This window comes from Chlorocebus sabaeus, chromosome 5 (genome assembly GCF_047675955.1).
Source record: "Chlorocebus sabaeus isolate Y175 chromosome 5, mChlSab1.0.hap1, whole genome shotgun sequence".
NCBI lineage: Eukaryota > Metazoa > Chordata > Mammalia > Primates > Cercopithecidae > Chlorocebus > Chlorocebus sabaeus.
The window spans coordinates 85,047,908-85,067,430 of record NC_132908.1 but is presented as its reverse complement, the minus strand read 5'-3'; the positions used below and the strand labels follow the sequence as shown (position 1 = coordinate 85,067,430).

Genomic DNA, 19,523 nt, shown 5'->3' with positions numbered 1-19,523 from the left:
CAGGAGAAACCTGGAAGGGCACACGAGGGAGCAGGCTTTGAGGTAGGGACAAGTGAACACTTGCAGGGACCAGCGCGTGGGAGAGAGGAGGGGACAAGGCTGTGTTTCTGTGTAGGTGAGGGGGCCTGGCTCCCCAGCTTGGGAGGGCTGCATCCTGGCACGTGAAGGCTGGAAAACTCATACCAGACGGGTGCCAGTGGGGAGGCCCAAGGGTGGCAGAGACCACGCCCCACACCCGCCCTCCCTCAGCACAGCCCCATCACTCCCTGGACCCCCGGGGCTGCTTCTGATGTGGGGGAGGGGCGCCAGGGCACCTCAGCCTCCCCTCTGTTCTTCCTCGGGCTGAGGGGGGCCTCAGCGAGGATGGCTGGGGTGGGCTTGCCCCTTTCTGGAAAACCGGGGCCAGCCCTCACTGCTGAAGGGGTGTGCTTAGGACACAGCCATGGCTGCATCACTGGGTCCTGCACGAGGTCCCACAGCCCTGGCCGGGCACTTGGCCCACGGTGGCCTGAGAGTGGCAGCCGGTGCAGACACCCTGGGAACCAAGTTCTGAGGCTCAGGGAGGTGCAGGCGAGGGGTGGGCGACTGGCGGGAGGACAGACGTCACACAGCTGGAGGTTTTCTGCGAAAATAGTGGGAATATATTTGAAAAGACAAGTCACTATGATGTTTACAGTACAACCTCAGGGCCCCTCCGTGCTTGGTTTACGACACTCCAGAGGCAGGAGGCATTTTGAATGGCCCACAACACCTTCCAGAGAGGCAGTCTGGGCCTGATTTGGTCTCTTTCAAATATCAAAATAAAAACTTTAGTCATACACATTGCACCCAAGGTAAAAACTAAACAATAGAGCAAAACAAACCATGGATCTTCAAGATACTTACGGAGAGAAGGAAGCCCTCCCACCCTTTGACCCACCGTCACAGGCACAACTCTGTGAGAGGACACGTGCGTCCTGGGCCTGGGTCAGGTCAGTGCACGAGGCTGCCCCGGCTGGGGCAGCGGCTCTGCGGCCCCAGCCCTGAGCATCCCCGTCTGGCAGCACGGACCTCAGGTTTGCAGCCCAGCAGGGGAGGCAGGGAGAGCGCCACCACGTGGGTGCCCGTGCCCTCAATGCAGCTGTGGTGGGGCCTCCCTGACCCCATCTGTTCCACCCAATACCCCCATTTAAAAAAAAAATCAAGGAAGCCTGTATTCACATTACAACATGAAAATAGCACCAGAAACTTCAGAGTAACATTGCAGATAGGTGGAGCCCAGAACTCCGTACAGCAGGGAGGCTCTGGAGGGCGGCCATGGAGGCTGGGGGTGTGGGGGGGGTGAGAACGGTGAGGGCCCGCAGGAGCTGGCACAGGGCCGGTTTCTTCCCAGTTCCATACAGGAACCCAGTTCCCGGGGTCAAGGTGTGCTAGAGATGGGCTTTTCTCTGGCAGCACAAATGGAGGCTGGCATGACCCTGTGGTCAGAGGGAGGAGGCATGACCCTGTGGTCAGAGGGAGGAGGCATGTTGTGCTCTTGGGGGACCAGGCGGCTCAGAAGCAGCTCTTCTAAGTAGTGAGCACTGCCTTCCCCAACGTGGTTTCTAAGGTCACTTTGGAATTCCAGCAACAGCAGCAAGATTAAGAGGGAACCTGCCACCATCCCACGGCTGCCTCAACTTACTTCCCTTCTCCATATGGGGAACGGGAGGGTGTGCAAATCTCCAAACATTGGCTTCTATGGTGTCGGTGCCAACAGGGCGCAGGGGTGGGGATGGGGGGACGGGCTGCTGTCTCTTCAAGTACTTGGTACCAAGAAAACAGCTGTATGATCTCAAAGAGGCTGCAGTGGCCCCGTCTTTCACCCGCAGCCTTCCAGCAAGAAAGGGAATGCTGCCTACCCTGGGCCCTGTTCAAAGCGTCACAGCCTCAGCTCTGACATCAAGAACTGAGCAGTCGCACAAGAAGTTAAGTGGCCACGGAGTGAACCATCTCAGGGAGCTGGAGCTGGCCAAGGAGGCAGGCCCAGACAGGAACCCCCAGCTCCGCTCCCAGGCTCTTCCTCCTAGAAATTACTCAGAAGCATCTTTCTTTAAAGGGATTTTGAAGCCAGTTAGTCTCTGCCCAAAGAGCTGGCTGAGGAGGTCACTCTGGGCCTCGGCCGTCCGGTGGGTGTGCGGCTCGGCAGGTTCAGCACCGTGGACAGCTCTGCCCCTCTTGGGGGTCCTGAGCAGGGGTCTCCCCTGGGGGAAGGCCTTGCCCAGTCTGTCCTTCCTGTGTGTGTGGCCCGGCTCTGCCTTCCGCTGCTCTGAGGGTGGTGGCCTGGGTTTGTTCTGGCTGTTGGGCTTGGTCTTGGTTGGGAGCACTCGGCTGGGAGTTGCCTGCTTCCGAGGGGTACGGGGGGGCTTGTCAGCGGCCGAGGGGGCTCTCCCGAAGCCCCCCACACTTTCACTCCTGGCTGGTCCTGGGACCTGGCCCTTTTTCCTCTTCATACTGCTCTCTCCCTTCTCCTTGGGACCTGGGCTCCCGCGGGGCCCCTGCTCACCAGCTTCCCTTGGCCCCTTGGTGCAGCTCTTGGCTTGGGCTCGAGGGGGGAGCCTGTCTGGTGCAGGGCTCCGGCTGGGGAAGCTGGGCTTGGCTGGGGTGGTGGCTGTCTCGCTCTGGAGCTGCCCACTGGCTGGCTGGGGCTGGCTGCCACCTCCCGTCTTCGTGCCGGGGCGAGGGCTTCCACTGCCCTGGGAGCTGGGGCCTGGTTTGGCTTTGGGGGTGGCGGGCTTCGTCCCATTCTCTGTGCCACGGGCCAGCTCTCCGGGTGCCAGGCTCCCCACCGCCTTCCTTGGGTGCACTGGGAACTTGGGTGCTTTGCTGGGGGTGGACGCTGCCGGCCTGTCCTTTGACGAGCTCTGACAGCCCACAGGCTTGGTGGTGCTGCCCTTGTGGAAGGGGCCTCCGGCCCCCCCCTCAGACACCATGTGGCTTGAGGACACCTCCTTCTCTTTCTGAAGCAGGGTGTGATCTTCCTGGAAATGGTCAGGGGCACATCTGCCATGGGCACCGGGGGCCCTGTGTTTCCCTGAGAGCAGGAGAGGAGCCCTCTTTCCCTCCGCATCTTGGCCTCTGGCCCCCGGCCGTGGCAGAGATGCCCCCAGAGGGAGAGCTTGCTGGAGAAGAGGCCTGGGGCTGCCTGGGGAAGCCTCCTTCTCTGGCCTCTTCAGGGCTCCGTCTAGCGCACACTCCCCTCTGCCATCAGCCAAGGCAGCTGGGAAGGGAGACAGAGACGGCGGAGGACACTCCCGACGGTCGGATGGCAGATCGCAACCACTGATCATCTGGGTCACGGGGTCTACAGGCCTCTCTGGGGTCTCAGGCCATCCCTTGGTGGTGCTGGGAGCCACCTCTGGGCAGAGGTGGAGCAGGGCTGGGAGGGAGCCCTCTGTCAGGATGGGGTTGCCTCCCCGGGGAAGAGGCCGGTCCTCGCTGGGCCCGGGGGCACTGCCGGGCATGGCCACCTTGCGCCGTTTGCTGGGCAGTGTGCCCTCGAGGGCCCGGGCCTTCTTCCCTGGCGCTCCCGGCCTCCGCACGCCGCGGAACGTGAAGGGCTGCCGCCCTCTCCTGAGGTGCTTGTCCATGTGGCGGTCGAATTGCTCCTTCTTAGCGAAGGTGTAGTTGCAGGAGCTGCAGGCGAACGACTTCTTGATGATGCGCATAACCGTGGCGCAGAGCTCGCAGGCGTACAGCGGCGTGTGCTGCAGCTCCGGCCGCTCCTGCAGCCCGTGCGCCCCGCCCAGGTGTGCCAGCAGCTCCCCGTGCTCGGGGTAGACCCGGGGGCACCGCGGACACAGGTAGACGCGCTGCGGGCTGTGCACCGCCAGGTGGCGCTGCAGCTTGAAGGGCTTGGGGAAGCGCTTCCCGCAGTGGTGGCAGTCGCGGGACGGGTCCTTGCAGGCCTCGTGCACCGGGGCAGCTTGCAGGAGGGGCTCCCCGCCGGCCCCGGGGTCGGGGGACGGGCCGGGGGTCGTCTTGGGGAGGCCCGGGCTGCCGGCCGGAGCGGGCTTCTCGCAGGCCGCAGGGCTGTCGGCGTCAGCCAGGGCGTTGGCAGGGGCGCTGTCTGGTGCCACCGCCCCGTCGGGGTTGCTGGGGGTGCTGCGCGCTCGGGGTTTCGCCCTCTGGCCTGGGCTCTCTTTCCCGGCGTCTCCCTCTTTCCCCGACGGGTCTCCCGGGCTCCTGGCGGCCTTGCCCAGGGAGCGCTTGCCCCTGTGGGGTTTGGGCGCGGGTTCCATGATGCTGTTCAGAAGGTGGGCAATGGCGCTGCTGCCCTCCAGGCCTCTGGGCAGGTCCCCCAAGGACCTCCGCGCCTGCCCCTTGCGGGCGAAGCGCACGGCGTGCTCACGCAGGTGCTCGTTGTACATCCAGACGTCGGCCACCTCCTTCAGACACATGCCACACGCCCAGGGCCCTGCCTTGCTCTGCGCGTGCCTCTCCTGCAGGTGCCCCCGCAGCAGTTCCCTTGAGCCGAACCTGCGCTCCACGCACATGTAGCAGGTGGGCGGCGGCGCGGGCATGTGGGCCAGCTTGTGCAGGTCCAGCTCACCCAGGCCGCGGAAGCGCTGGAAGCACACCCTGCACTTGTAGGAGGCCCGCTTGCCCTTGGCCGGCCGGCCTCTGCCTTGGGCCCTCCCTGCCCCTGCAGCCTCCTCTGTCCTTGGGCTCTGTGGCCCCTGGGAGCTCGCCGTGGCCTCGAAGTCTAAGAAGCTGGTGCCGGGGAGACCCACTGGGTCTTCAAAGGGTCCCAGAAAGCACAGGTCTTGCATTTCAAACTTGGTGGTGAGCACCTCAAAGTCCGCCCGGAGCGGCAGCAGGTGGGCGTTCCCGGGAAGCCCACTGTCACAGCGTTCTCTCTCCAGGCTGGGGGGCTCGGGGCTCACGTCTCTGACAGAAGAGGAGGAGTCATCGGCAGGGGCCGGCAGCTCCAGGCCTCGCCAAGCCGCTGGGACCATGTGCAGTTCAGGAATGGACTCGGGCCGATCGTCCTCGGGGCAGTGAGAGGGCAGCTTCTCTGCACTGGCTTCCCTGCTGGGCTCCAGGGCCCACAGGCTGAGGCTGGGAGCCCAGGGGTCAATGCCAGGCACCCTGCTGCTGAGGAACCCATCCAGGAGGAAGGACTCGGGCAGACCTGTGGGATCCTCATCCTCCCACGGGTCCTCATGGCAGAGGCAGAGGGAACCAGAGTCGCTGAGGTCCGTGGGCAGGCCGGCTGGGCCCAGCGTGGGGCTGCCGCCCTCCTCGAAGCTGGGCTGGGTTGGCAGCGGGCGTTCCGGCTTCTCACAGCGCTTCCCATAGACACGCGGGTTCCTCTTTCGAGTCAAGCGGCCACCCGGAGGGAAGAGCTGGGAGAAAGAGACCTCATCATCAAACAAGCTTGGAGGATCCTCGGCACTGGAGCCGGAGGCATCAGGAGTGGGGCCCTCAGGCCCCTGGACTCCACCCTGGGCATCTGGGTTGTCCGGGAGGCCCTGGAGGCAGCTGCTGGTAGTGCCATCCGCTGGAGAACCGGAAGTCTCGGGAAAACCCAGGGGGCCCAAGGTGGGCATGTGCTCCTCCCAGATGCCTTCCTCTGATCTGCTGTGGGCCCCACTGCTGTCCTCCGCAGGCTCACTCCCAGACGCTTTGCACACACCCAACGCCTTGGTCTCTCTCAGTCCCCAGAGCCCCCTTGCCAAGGCTCCCTTCTGCCCAGCTGGCTGTTCCCCCAGAGCTGCACCATCCATCCTCCCTGGACGCAGCATCTGATCTCCAGGTGGCTTCTGGACGCCAGTCTCCCCTGCACACAGAGCCTCCAGGTCGGTCTCCGCTGCACCCTCCATCACCCCAGGCCCCGGCGTGGTCAAGCGAGGTGGCTGCTCCCTGTCAGTCTCAGGCCCTCCTTCCAGAGAGAGGCAGTGGCTCAGAGGGGCTGCGTAACTGGCCGTTGCAGGGGATGGTCTGGAGCCGCGCCCATCTGAAATCGCATCAGAAGAGGCCGGACGAGCGCTCTCCTCCCGGAGCCTTCTACCTCTTGGCTTTCCCCTTTTCTTATTTGACTTCCCCTCTGAGTGGCTGGGGGAGTCCACGGTGGGTTCTCGGCGCCACCTCCGGCCTTCTCTTTTCTCTACCTGTTTGGGATGGAGCTCATCTTCCCTGGCCTGGTCTGATCTGGGCTTGGAGGCCGGAGCCTTCACATTCACCCCATGCTCAGTAGGGCTTGGAGGCTGCAGCTGCTGGCTATGTGGGGAGCCTGTGTTCCCCTGTGTTCTGAGAACCTCCTTTGGGCTCTGGGCAGGCGGTGGCTGGGCCACGTGGCTGGGGTCTCCCCGTGAGTGATTTGGTCTCTCCTTCCCAGGCACTTTGCGGCTTTTCTTCCTGGGGGGCTGGCACTTTTGGGCTAGGGGCTCCAGAGGCTGCTGAGCAGGTAAGGCCGCTGGGCTTGCCTCCGCGGGGGCTCCCGGGTGTGGCCGGTGCTTCCTGGCCTTGTGCCGGCTCAGGCCCGGCCCGGAGCGGAAGGAGGCTGCGCAGACCTCACAGGTCACAGGTCCGTGTGGAGCTTGGTCCTTCCAGTGGCCATTCTCTGTAGACGCAGGCTTCTTTTTATAGCCACGAGGCCTCTGTTTGAGGTCTTGGGGGCTGAGGGGGTCCCCCTGGGGAGTCTGGTGGGAGGCATTTCTGTGACTTTGGGGGGAGTCAGACTGGAAGTCACTGGCTGTGCTGCTTAGAGCTGTGGTTCTGCCCAAGGAGAGTCCTGTGGAAGGGCAGGTGACCCTGGGCATCTTGGTAACGCCAGAGCGCCCGGCCTCAGGGGTCCCTGGGTCCTCTGGCTCCTTGCTGCTGCTCCCCACCTCAGCTTCCAGGCAGGCGGGGGAATCTGGCCCTGTACCCTGTAGTGTGGGAGGCTCAGTGGGCACAGCTGTGACAACCTGGTCCTCCCTGTGGCCGAGGTGGGCAGTATTGCTTGGAGAATACGAGGAGTGGCCCCTGGGCATCCTGTCAGGGTTGGTGTGGGGCGGGGCTCCCCTGCTCTGGGGGTCTGGCCCTGGGAGCCCCCTGCCTGCCTGTGCCTCATCTTTGGTGGGAGTGCTAGACAGGCCAGCAGCCCCGATGGCCACGCTGGGGGAGACAGCTCCCGCCAGAGGAGGAGAGGTGGCTTGGCCAGGAGACTCCTGCGGCTTCTCTTCTCTGGAATCCTCCGGAATTCTTACAGTGCTGTCTTTGGGGCCGTCTCTGCTGTGACTGCAGGTTATGGCACTGATGGAGCCAGGATGCCAGGAGGAAGGGTCTTCCAGGGGGCTGCCCTCACCCTGGAGAAGGCAATGAGCCAGGGCTTCCTTGGGATCACAGGGGCTTGTTGTCAAAGACAGGGGAACCACTGGGGGATCCTCAGCTCCAGTATCTGTTGTGGCTTGGACACCATCTGCCTCTTCCAGAGGTGCCCAGGCAGGAGAACAGGCCAGCAGGTGCTGGGGGCCGGGAGGGTCCTTGCAGGATGGAGATGCTGGCAGCTGCCCCCCCAGCCCACCTTGGGCCTTGGTGGCACTGGAAGGCGAGGTGGGTGGGTCTTTATGGGGGAGGGGCCCGAGGCTGCAGGGCATGGGGGTGGCTGAAGTGGGTGAGGGGGCGCAGGCGGTCAGGTCCCCAACAGAGGGTGTTGGGTTATCCCCTTCAGCCAGCAGTGGCTTGTTCAGGCCAGCGCTGGACGCCCTCTCTGGAGTCCAGCCCTCAGATCCATTTTGGGTGTAGGCTGCTGTTAAGACCAGTGCTAGGGACTCCCTATCAGGGGATGGAGGGCTTGGGGTGGGCTGGGCCTCCTCCTGAAGGCTCGTGGCTGCCCTGCTTCCCTTGTGCTTCTCCAGCAGGACTGCACCCTCGGTGGGGCTGGCCAGCACTGTTTTGGGACTGGCATTGACTGAGGCGTGGTTATCCATCCCCCCTGGGCTCCCCCCGTTCTCTGGCTGAAGCTGGTTGCCTCTGCCTTGGCCCTGGGTTTTCTCAGCCTGGCCAAGCAAGCCTTGATGTCCATCTGCCTCCAGCCCCAGCTGACGTCTGGTCACTGCAGGGAGAGTTGTCACCTGCACACCCCCTGGGGAGCCCTGGGCAGGGCCACAGGCCACCTTCCCTCCTTCTACAGTGCCCCCTTTGCGACCTGAGAGGTTCACTCGCCGAGGGCTCTGGGCAGCAGGTGTCGGTTCCTGCAAGCCCAGGATGCCATCTGCACTGTCAGCCGCTCCAGGCCCCCGGAGCGGGAGCTGATGTAGGGGGCTCGAAGCTGGGTCCTGGGACCTCCTGCTGGGGTGGGTGTTGGACACACAAGCAGGACTTGGCACAGGGACCAACCAAGCCTCCCTGCCCCGGGGGGCAGTCAATGAGGAGGCCTCTGCCGGTGCAAACTCACTACCCTCAAAGTCAGGCGCCCCTGCCGTCGGGTAGCAGCGCCCATCTGCTCTGCTTGCAGAATGTCCCTGGGCAGTATGGCTGTGACTGGCACCAAAAGGCCAGGTGGCATCCAGAGGCGGAGCCCCGTCAACCTGAAATGCCAAGTCAGGGGCCAGATGGACAGCAGGGCTGCCAAAAGCTTCCGGAGCAGGGGTCTCTCGGTGGGGCTGGTCTGCTGTGCCGGGTTCTGGGAGGAACCCTCCTCTCTGTTCACAGGGAAGCGGCCACAGGGAGTCTTTACTTTCTTGTGAGCCAGTGGCCCCCTTATTCTTAGGAAATGAAAGTTCCTGGTTGGGGCTGCACTTTGCTAAGCTCCGGGCATCCAGCTGTGGCCCCGGCTGTTTGCTGGGGTCAGGCAGGCAGATATCTGGGGGGACCCCGCTATTTCCTTCTGCCTGGGAGAGTCCAGTCCTGGAGGCTCTGGCTTTTTGCACCGGCTGAAAATGGAAGTTGGCTCCCCTGGGGCTGAAAGGAGCCCCAGAAACCAGGTCTTCCTGGGCAGAGGGGAGAAGGGCTGCCTCTCCCGGATTGAAGGAGGCTGGGCAGGGCCACGTCCCCCGGGGCCTCCCCTGAACCCCTTCCACGGTGGCCACAGCCGTTTCCGCACCCTCTCGATGTGCGGTAGATTCCCCAACGCCCCTGAGGTCAGCTGCTGAGAACGTGTCCCTGTGGGGCGCAGTGGCCTGGCACGTGTGCGGTTGGGAGGGTGGCTCTGTGCCTGTGTCCAGCTCCACCCGGCCCACAGACTCAGCTTCTCCAAGCTCTCTCGGGGCCCCATGCGTTTCTTTGCTTCTTTGCAGCTGACTTTCTAACTCGGTGACCAATTTCTGGATCTCCAGTTCGTCCTCGGACAGGTGACTCACAAGAGCGACATTACATCTGCTCCCCTTCCCAGGCAAAGGCGGGGCACTGGGAGCCACTCTCCGTTCAGGGGGACACGTTTTACTGAGCACCTTTCCCCCCGAGAGATCAGGAAAATGGCTAGGCAGCATCGGGGATACTTCCTCAAGCAGCAAAAAAGAGGGGTACGGTGGATCTAACGGTGGCGTCTTCTGGGGAGGGTCGGCACATGCGAATGGCAGCTGGGGGTCCCTGTTTGCAGACAGGCTGCCATAGAGGGGTGGGTCGAATCTGTCCACCGGCAGGTCTGGGAAAAGGGATGTGGACTCCAAGGTCAGTGGCGACACGGCTCTGCCTGGGTCCGTTTCAGCCATGCCAGGTGGCCTCTTAGGCAGCTGTGGCTCCAGGGAACCGGCATCCTCGCCATCCTGGCAAAGGCAGGAGCTGCTGGCCGGCGGGGCATCTGTGGCTGAGGGCTTGGGGTGCAGTTCTTCCAGGAAACAGCCAGCCAGGTCTTTGGGTCCAAGGAACAACTCACTGTGGGGGCTGCTGTAGGACTGAGGCCCCTTTTTGGCAACCGGAACCCCCAAGGAGTCTCCGTTAAAACCAGCAGGGTCATAGCCCAAACTGGAGATCTTTGAAGACAGAACACTGGGTTTGGGGCAGGCGGTACTTGAGGGGTTAGCCATGGGTGCCAGAAATTCTCCAGGCTGGTGGGCAGTGGGGTCCTCGCTGTTGTGGGAGACAGGGGCCTGTGTGCACCCAGGACCACCCAGCAGGCTGCCCACACCTGGCGTTGGTGAGCTTCCGTGGGGCGCCGTGGTGGCAAGGCTTCCCGACAACTTGGGGGTGCAGGCGTCATGTCTGCTGGGCTGCGGCTGCTCTGGCGTCAGGAGACCGCGGCTTTCTCCCACACAGGCGGCTGGAGGAGAAGGCAAAGGCTCTGTGAATTCTGCGGTGTCTGGGGGTGACTCTTTGGCAATTTCAGGCTCCTTGGCCTCCTGGGGCAAGTCCAGTGATGGGGGCGTTTCCTCTGGGGTCTCGGTGTTGGTGGGGACCTGCAGGGGATCCTTGGGGGCCACTGAGGGGCGATCAGCACACTTGGGGCCTCTCTCCCTGGCAGCCGCTCCCGCCTCCAGGCTTCGAGATGGGCCATGGGCCTGAGGGCTCCTGCCCGGGCCTGGGCGAGGCCTGCCTGGCTCCTCGGGGTTCGGGGGGGCTCTGTCCCCGCCGGCTTCCTGCCTCACTGTCTTCCGGGGTTTCTGCTGCCCTCCATCCTCTCTGGGACCCGGGGTCGAGTCCACTTCCTTCCTCTTCTCGCCTCGGCACCGCCGGCCTCTGAAGCCGGGGCCCCGCTGCGGAGGCGGCTCGTCCTCCTCGGACTCCGAGGCGTAGTCGTACTCGCGGAGCCTGCGGTCCTCGGCACCGGGCTGGGGCCTCTCCGCCGCCCGGGAGCTGCGCCTGCCCGCCTGCCGCCCCAGCCCCAGCCGCCGGTAGCGCTTGTTCTTCTGCTGCACGATTTTCAGGATGAGCTCCTTGCCCCAGGTGCCGCCCCGAGCCTTCCTCTTCCTGGGGTCCTTCTTGGGGGGCAGCCGGAGGCGCTGGGAGCTCCGGGTCTCCTCGGGGAGGGCGGCGGCTCCCCGAGACTGGGGGGCGGGGTCTGCACGGCCTTCGGGGCCCTGAGTTCTAAGGCCCCGGGGGCGGGGTGGGGGCCGCTCCCCGAGACTGCCCTTCCTCCTGGGCCTCAGGCCGGAGGCTCTGCTGCCCCCGCCCGACCCCTCTGCTGCGCTGGCCGTGCCCAGATCCTTCCGGAACAGCTTCAGCTGCTTCCCTCTCCTCTGCTGCCTGCCCTGGCTGGGCGCATCCGCCTCGATGGGGGCCAGACCCAGGGAACGCGTTTTGGGCCTGCCCCGGGCTGGGCCGCCCCTGTCCCCAGGGCGGGGGGTTTGGGGGTCCGGCGTGGCTGCTGGGAGCGGGGGCGGAGCTTTGTTCTCCGGAGTCACCCCCGCCTTGGTCTTGGGGGGCTGTCCAGTGCTGGGACCTCTGGGACCGGAAGGCTCCTCGTCCGCAAAGACGTCGATGAAGCTGCTGTCTATCTCGGGGTTGTCCGACTGGTACTCCATGCCGTTGAGCGCCTCGGTGATGAGGCTGTCCAGCTTGGCGTCGTCTTCCATATCCAGGTCCGAGGCAGGGAGCGGGAAGGGGGTGGCGGCCAGGCTGGGCAAGAAGCCCGTCCTCAGCGGGTCGTCTTTACCCTCCACCTGGGCGTCCCCGGCCAACAGGAAGGTCTTCGTGTGGTTGAGCAGGCCCGGATGTGCGTCGTCGGGGACTTTGGGAGCAGCGGTGGGCGAGGGGAGCCCAGGGGGGCCTGGGGACCGCTGGTGGCCATCCTTGGCCCTGGCCAGGAGCAGGCCACAGAACTGCCGGTGTGCCAGGAAGGCCGCCAGGCTGCTGTAGTTTCGGTCACACTGCCTGCAGGTCAGCAGCACGTCCAGCTGGTCCAGGCTGGCACTGCTGAGGGAGAAGTGGTGTGTGGGGTACGGGGGCGGCACGCGGGGGAAGCCCTGCAGCCCTCCCGGGCCCACCTCGGGGCCCTCGTGGGGGAATGGGGTCTCCTCCAGGCATTGGAAGGCACCCTCGGCTCCCAGCCCATCTGCGGGAAAAGGAAAGGCCTTGGCTGGCTCTGGCTGGTAGTGGGTGGGGAGGGAGTGGGGGGGCTCCGGGGACGGGAAGGGGCTGCCCGTCTCCTGGGGGTGAGTGGGTGGGTGGAAGAAGGCCGGGGGCCCGAGTGAGCTGGGGAGCTGGCTTTCCTCTGAGCTGGGGTTGGCAGGGCTGCTGGACATCGGCGACAGGGAAGAGCAGGTGCTGCCGGCCGTGTTGGTGGCCGGTGACGGCAGCGGGGACTCGCTGGGGGAGGCTCCTACCACCCTGGGTGGGGGCAGGCTGGGTGTCCTGTGGGGTGAAACCTGGGGCTGGGCCACCCCGAAGAACAGGGGCTGGGCTCCAGGGTCTGTCATTCCGTTGTAGGTGAACAGCACCGGGGAGCCGCCTGGGCTGTTTCTCACGGCTGGCAGCTTCTCCCCGGGTCCCGGTGTCTTGCCAGCAGTGCCCAGGGCTCCTTGGCTGCTCCCCTGCCACTCGGGGGCCCCGGCGGGGAAAGGCAGCCGGCTCAGCATCTCCATTCCATGGGGGCTTGGCCCAGTGGTCGGGAGCACCTGGGACCAAGGCAGGGGGGCACTCTGGGGCAGGCAGAGCCGCTGGCCTGGGCTGGGCTGGCCGTTAAAGAACACACTCCTGGTGGCAGCCAGGGGGCCCCCAGGAGGTGTGGGGTAGGGGGCTGCTGTGGGATCCCACAGCTGGGGCAGCCTGGCAGGTGGGGGCCCTGGGGCAGCCAGCTCAGTGTCCAGAGGCCCGGGGCTGGTGTCCACCCCGCTGGCTCCGTATGCCTGCCCTGGAAAGTGCCTCTGGGGTAGGGAGCTAGGGGGCCCCCTTGTACTCCCCAGCCCATCCTGGGCTGAAGGTGGTCTTTCGGGAAGGATTTTGGTCAGGCTCTTGTGCAAACTGTCGGAGAAGGGTCTCGGGGCCGAGTGAGCAGCTCCAGGGGGAGAGAGGGCACCACTGAGGTTGCTGTGGGGGTTGAGGCCACCTGCCTGGCCCTGGTAGCAGGGCAGGGGTGAGGGCGCAGGCTGGGTGGGCAGCGGGTAGGCAGGGCCCGTGCCCACGGCCTCCTCCGGCCACGCTCCCTGGGGCTGGTGGAAGGCAAACACCAGTGGCCCATCGGTGAATGCATGCCCAGCCACATTCGCAGGGTTTTGTGCTGGCCCCATGCAGTGGGGTTTTGTGCTGGCCCCATGCAGTGCTGGGAAGGGGAACTGGAAGGAAACTCCCCTGGGGCTGCCGCCGGGCCTGCTGCCTTTGGGAATGGGCTCCGGCTCGGCGGGGGGAACCCCGAAATTAGCACCTGGGAAGCTATTCTCAGCAGCGGGAGGCCAGGAGTCGGCCCCACTGGCCTGGAATTCGGGATAGGAACCGGGCCGGAGGGGGCTGGTGCCCCTGCTCTGGGGGGGCCCCGGGGCTGGGGGTCTGGGGGTGGCGCTTGGTGAGGTATAGTTGGTGGAGGTAAAGCTGGAGGGTGTCTCCTGGAAGCACCTGTGGAAGCCAAGCTCTTCAGCGGTGGACTGGGCTTCAGTCCTTGGGGGGCCCGGCCTGAGTGGAGTTCCAGTCCCAAGGGCCTCCGCCTCAGGGAGCTGGGCAGCCTCCAGCTGTGGGTTCTCTGGTGTCTCGTCCAGGATGGGCTTGGTCCTCGAGCTGGCGATGCTCAGACTGTAGCACTGCGGGGGGCTGCCCTCTGCCCTGCCCACCAGCCTTGAGGGAGCCTGCAAGGGGCTTCTCCCCGGCGGGGTCTGGGGGCTGCCCCCATTCCCAGGGGTGCTGCTCAGGGCCTGGCCTCTCAGGGGTGGGGGCTTGGGCTCCCCATCCCTGGCCTGCCTCGGCTGGACCTCGGGGAGCTCCATGTCCTGGGCCCGGCCGCCAGCCTCCCTGGCATCCTTGGTGGTCCTGCTGGCTGGGGTGTTGTCCCCCAGTGGGGGCTGGGAGGGGCGCTCCAGGCTGCTGGCAACTTGGCAGGGCTGCAGGTCTCCAGTCATGGTGGGGGGTGGCGCTCCTCGGGGGCGCTCGCCAGGCATGGCCCCTCCGTCCTGGCGCTAGGACAATGCAGCCGTCCGAAGGGGGCCCCGGGTAGTGGGCTGGACGGCCATCCTCAGCCCTCGGTGGGCCCCAGGGAAGCCTGCGCTCATGGTCCTGAGTGGAGCCTGGAAGGAAAGGTCAGGGGTGAGTGGGGCGGAGGGGCTGGGTGGCCCTCGCCTAGGCGGGGAGCTTCCAGGCACTCCATGCGAGCGTGGCCGGGCCGGAAGCAGAAGATGCTACGTGCAGCCATCACAGAAACTCCGAGCTTAGAAGGGATGCTCGGCTCGGCCCCTAAGAGAAGCAGGAAGGGAGAGAGCATCCCGCCAGATGGAGCAGGGATCCTTCCCCATCTCAGGGAGAAGAGGTGGAGTGTAGAGAGCGAGTGGAGGGGGGAGGCAGTGGGGAGCTTTCTGGGGTGTGAGAAGGCCGCTTACAGCCTCAGAGCAGTCCTTGACCAGGCTGTGGAGAGGACAGGCCCCTGTGTGGGGCACAAGCTCCAGGCCTGCAGGAACTGCCCCAGGGCAGGATCCTGGCAGCGTCCAGGAGGGCCCAGGTGGATGCCTACACCTGCCATGGGGAGGGCCTTGCGGCAGGAGGCTGCGTTGCAGGACGTAGGGAACTGAGGCAGCAGAGGCTCAGCCTGAACCTTCTCCAGGCCTGGGCGGCTGGTTCCGAGCAGAGCCTGCCCTGCTGTCAGCCGGGATTTCCCTGCCACCAGGTCTCACAGGGTAACGTCCAGACCCTGCTCCGGGAAGCCCCCAGCCTCTGGACGGTTCTGGCTTCCATTCTGGCACATGCCAGATGTAGCAGGGGCCGCCCACCCAGAGGAGCCTGGTCCCTTGCTCACCCAGGGCTGGCTTCATGCTGATCATGTCTGTTCTCATGTCATGATATACAGGACTGTCCTCTGTGCGGACAGGACTCAGACCCGAGCCATGGGCTGTGGCCACGCGGTATGCAGGCCTCTAGGTGTGGGGGCCCCTTCTGACCTGCCCAGCAGGGACCGGGCATCCTTTATACAGGAGAGCGAGGAAGGACTCAGCCCTTGTGGGCATCATCCTTGCCACTGACCCCTGGGTCCTCATGGCAGGCCCAGAGAGGCAGATGACTTGGCCAGGGTCACACAGCCAACAGCAGAGCAGCTGGGAGCTGAAGGGACAGGCCTCAGGCCTGGAGTGCTCTCAGAGACCCTGCTGCCTCTGTGGAGTCGGGGGGCTGCCTCCTGTGGTCACAGGACCCTCCCGCCGGCTTGAGCTGGTGGTGTCTCACGCCCCTCCAGGAGTTCCCACCCTACAGCCGCCTGGGAACTCCTAATGCAGAGGCTCGCAGGCCCTCTGTCCCCAGCACGAGACTGGTACCTGCGCTTCCAGCCGGCTCTTCCTGCTGTGCCCGGGGACTGCCTGCACGGGGGAGGAGGGTCCCGCCCAATTTGGGCCAAGGTCTCCAGGGTGGGCAAGGTCCCAGCCTGCAAGCTCCACATCACAGCACCAAGAAGAGTCATGCCAGGTGGGGGGCCTGGGTGCCCCTTCCTCCTCTGCCACCACCACTGAGGTACCTCCTATCCCATGACCCCAGGAGGAGTTTCCCTTTCCCTCTTCTGGGCTTCACTGCCAGGGGGCAAAGGCCTGGGAGTCCTTGGGGCCAGGATTCACAGGTGAGGTTTGTTGAATAAATGATGCTGGGCGTCTGAGCACCTTCCTGAACTGCCTCCCTCGTGCTCATGGTGGCTCAGAGGTGATCTGTCATTGTCGCCCTGGATTTATGGGTGAGGAATCCAGGCACAGAGAGGTGGGGAACCCACTCAAGGCCTCAGCCAGTGTAGGCGGGTCCTCCTGGGAGGGCTGGTTGCACATCTCCTGCCCTGCACTGGGCTTAGCCGTGTCCTGCACGGCTCAGACACCCACTGGGGCCAGGCTGCAGGGGGTAGGAACAGCAACAGCCAGGCCCCACATGAAGCCCAGTCCCACAAGTCAGACCCCCCTACCCATGGCCAGAGTCCTCCAGGAGGTGATGGAGGAGGAGGGGGCTCAGAGTGGGGACCTCAGCCCAGATGGAGCATCAGAAAGGCTTCCTGGTGGAGGTGGCTTTTACTGAGTCCTGGATGGTGGAGAGGAGTGTTGAGAACACAGCTGTGCCCAGTGGCCTTTGTCAAGGAAAGGAGTTGGTCTGATTTATCAAGGGAAGGAGTGAGGCCTGCTGGCTCAGCGGCTGCCATGAGGAACATCAGGTGACATGCCCACCTGCTGGCTCAGAGCTGTGGCTGGAAGCCCTGCCCAACAGGCCCCAGGAGACGGCTCTCGGGAGGCAGTGGGCAGGCCCGATTACTGTCCCGAGAGGGAGAGGAAGGCCGGGTGGGTGGGGGTGGAGGGGGCCTCAGGACCATCAAGACCAGAGCATCTCTCGCCAGCCTCAGCGCAGGCTGCTGCCTCTACATACCTGGGGAGTCGGGGGCCCCTCAGCTGGGTCACCGCACAACTTCCTGAGGAATGAGAATTTCTTGGCTGCAAAGAAAATGGAAAGCATGTCAGGACTGATGTGGTGCCTGACTCTGGGCCAAGAGCCCCGGGAGGAGCAGGTGGGAGGGAGCAGCTCCCGGGCAGAGCCAGCTGCAACCTCAGGGCACCAGGAAGCCACCAAGGGCCACCGGGAGATGGGTGAGCTCCTCCCAGAGGTCAGCGGGCAGCTCAGCCAGTCTGGGGGACCCCGAAGGGTTTGGGGGTCACCTGGTTGCCTCAGCCGCAGGTTTGATGGCTATCTTACATTTCTTTTTGTTGGGTCTTTTGTATGCATAGATTGTGTATTCACGTGGCTCCGAAGCTCAAGACTCTATTACAAGTCAGTGAGAACGCTGCCCCTCCCATCCCTGCCACGATCCCTCCCCAGCCCCACTGGGAAGACTAGAGGAGCTTCCGGTGTTTCCTCCCAGAGTCCCTTGATGCAAACACCAGCACACAGGAACACACACTCCCTTTCCTCCTTCCTTGATCAGAAGATCATCGGCTACACTCACTGTTGTGCTCCTGACTTTTTTCATTTAACAATATATCCTAGAGATAATTCCACAATATTCCATGAAGAAGTTTCTCACTCTCTGTCCACTTGTCCTCCCATCCAGCCTGCAGAGCACCCAGACCTGCCTGGATGGACACTGGGCTGCTGCCTGCATTCGGCCCTTAGAAACAATACAGCAATGGTCTTCACATGGTGACAGCCTGTGCTCCAACACTGTGGGCCTAGCTGCATCAAAGGGCACCTGCATTTGACATTTGGAGGGAGATTGTCCAATTGTCAATCTCTGTGATGGTTTTAAAATATGGCCACATGTTCTTTAACCCTCCTCCCTTCAAGAGGTGGAGCCTCATTCTCCCCACTTGAACACAGCTGAGCTTTTTTTACTGCCTCACCGCTAATGAACAGAAGATGCTGGAAGCGGGGGTGCTGGACTTCAAGACTGGGCCCTAAAAGGCATTGCAGCTACCTCCTTGCACACTTAGATCACACATGTGGGGAAGCAGCTGCCATGCTTTCAGGGCACTCAAGCAGCCCCGTGGAGAGGCCATGAGGTGAGGAACAAAGGCCTCCTGCATGTAGCTGTGTGAGGTAACCACCTTGGAAGTGGCTTCCCCAGCCTCGGTTGGGCCTTTGGATGATGCTGCAGCCCATGCTGACATTCTGACCACAACCTTGTGAGGGAACCTGAGGCAGAACCACCTGCTAGGCTGTACCTGCATCCTGACCTTTGGAAACTAAGAGATAATAAAGGTTTGTTGTTTCAGTCTGTTCTTTATTACACGGGAACAGACAACCAGCTCATGCCCCTCCTAGCAATGTAGAGAACGCAGAGGCCCTAATGTGAGTCCCTGTGTCACAGGAGGAAGCGTGACCTTACCAAGAGATGGATAGACTGAGGCTCAGGGAGGGTGAAGAACTGTAGGAAGCCACTGGGACTCAGCAGTAGAGCCTTTGCCACACTGTCCTATCCATCTGTTCATGTATCCATCCACCCACCCACCTATCCATCCATCCATCCACCCACCCACCCATTGATCCATCCATCCATCCATCCATTCACCCACTCACTCACCCATCCATCACCCACCCACCCATCCATCACCCACCTATCCATTTGTCCATCCGTCCATCCATCCATCCATCCATCCATCCATCCATCCATCCATCTACCCACCCACCCATCCATCCACCAACTCATCCATCCATCCATTCATCCATCCATCCACCCATTGATCCATCCATCCATCCATCCATTCACCCACTCACTCACCCATCCATCACCCACCCACCCATCCATCACCCACCTATCCATTTATCCATCCGTCCATCCATCCATCCATCCATCCATCCATCCATCCATCCATCTACCCACCAACTCATCCATCCATCCATTCATCCATCCATCCATCCATCCATCCATCCATCCATCATCATCCATCTATCCACCCATCCATCTATCCACCCATCCATCTATCACCTACCCATCCATCCACCCACCTACTCATCCATCTAGATACCCACCTACTCACCCATTCATCCATCTATCCATCCATCCATTCATCCATTCATTCACCCATCCATTAATCTATCCATCCACTCATCCATCATTATCCATCCATCCATCCACCCACCCACCCACCCATCCATCTGTCACCCACCCATCCATCTATCTACCCACCCATCCATCCGCCCAGTCATCCATCACCCACCCACCCATCCATCTACCCACCCACTCATCCACCCACCCACTCACCCATTCATCTATCCACCTGCCCATCCCCCCATCCACCTGCCCATCCACATATTCATCTACCAATCCATCCATCCATCACTCACCCATCTATCCACCCACCCATCCATCCATCCACCCACCCATCTATCCACCCACCCACTCACCCATTTATCCATCCACCCGTCCATCCTCCCATTCACCTGCCCATCCACCCATCCATCTATCACTCACCCATCTGTCCACCCACTCATTCATCCATTCATCCATCCATTACCCACCTATCCATCCACCCACCCACCCTTCTACCATTCACCTACCCATTTATCCACCCACTCACCCATTCATCCATCCACCTGCCCATATCCCTATCCACCTATCCACCTGCCCATCCACCCACCCATCCACCCATCCATCCATTCATCACTCACCCATCCATCCACCCACCCACCCATCCACCCTTCTACCCATTCATCCACCCATCTATCCACCCACTCACCCATTCATCCATCCACCTGCCCATCCCCCCAATCTACCCACTCATTTACCCATCCATCCATCCATCCATCAATCCATCCATCACTCACCAATCCATCCACCCATCCACCTTTCTACCCATTCATCCACCCATCTACCTACCCACTCACCCATTCATCCATCCACCTGCCCATCCCTCCTAATCTACCCACTCATTCACCCACCCATCCACCCATCCATCCATGAGTCTTTACATTTGTGTCGGATGCTGTGTCAGGCACTGGGCACACAGTGATGTGACAGATTTGCAACCTTGGGCTGACCAGAAAGTCAGTGA

General features: G+C 63.0%; 1 protein-coding gene across 1 annotated transcript in view; it reads right to left on the bottom strand.

Annotated features, from left to right (window-relative positions):
• Positions 1 to 275: 275 nt before the first annotated feature.
• ZNF469 (zinc finger protein 469) overlaps positions 276 to 19,523 on the bottom strand; it is a 59,655-nt gene continuing 40,407 nt past the window's right edge. The window contains exons 2-3 of the mRNA XM_007994325.3: positions 16,405 to 16,469; positions 276 to 14,093 (exon numbers count right to left, since the gene is read on the bottom strand). Coding sequence (XP_007992516.3) covers positions 2,052 to 13,967 — 11,916 coding nt within the window. The 5' untranslated portion in view covers positions 13,968 to 14,093; positions 16,405 to 16,469 and the 3' untranslated portion in view covers positions 276 to 2,051. The remainder of the gene's footprint in view (positions 14,094 to 16,404; positions 16,470 to 19,523) is intronic.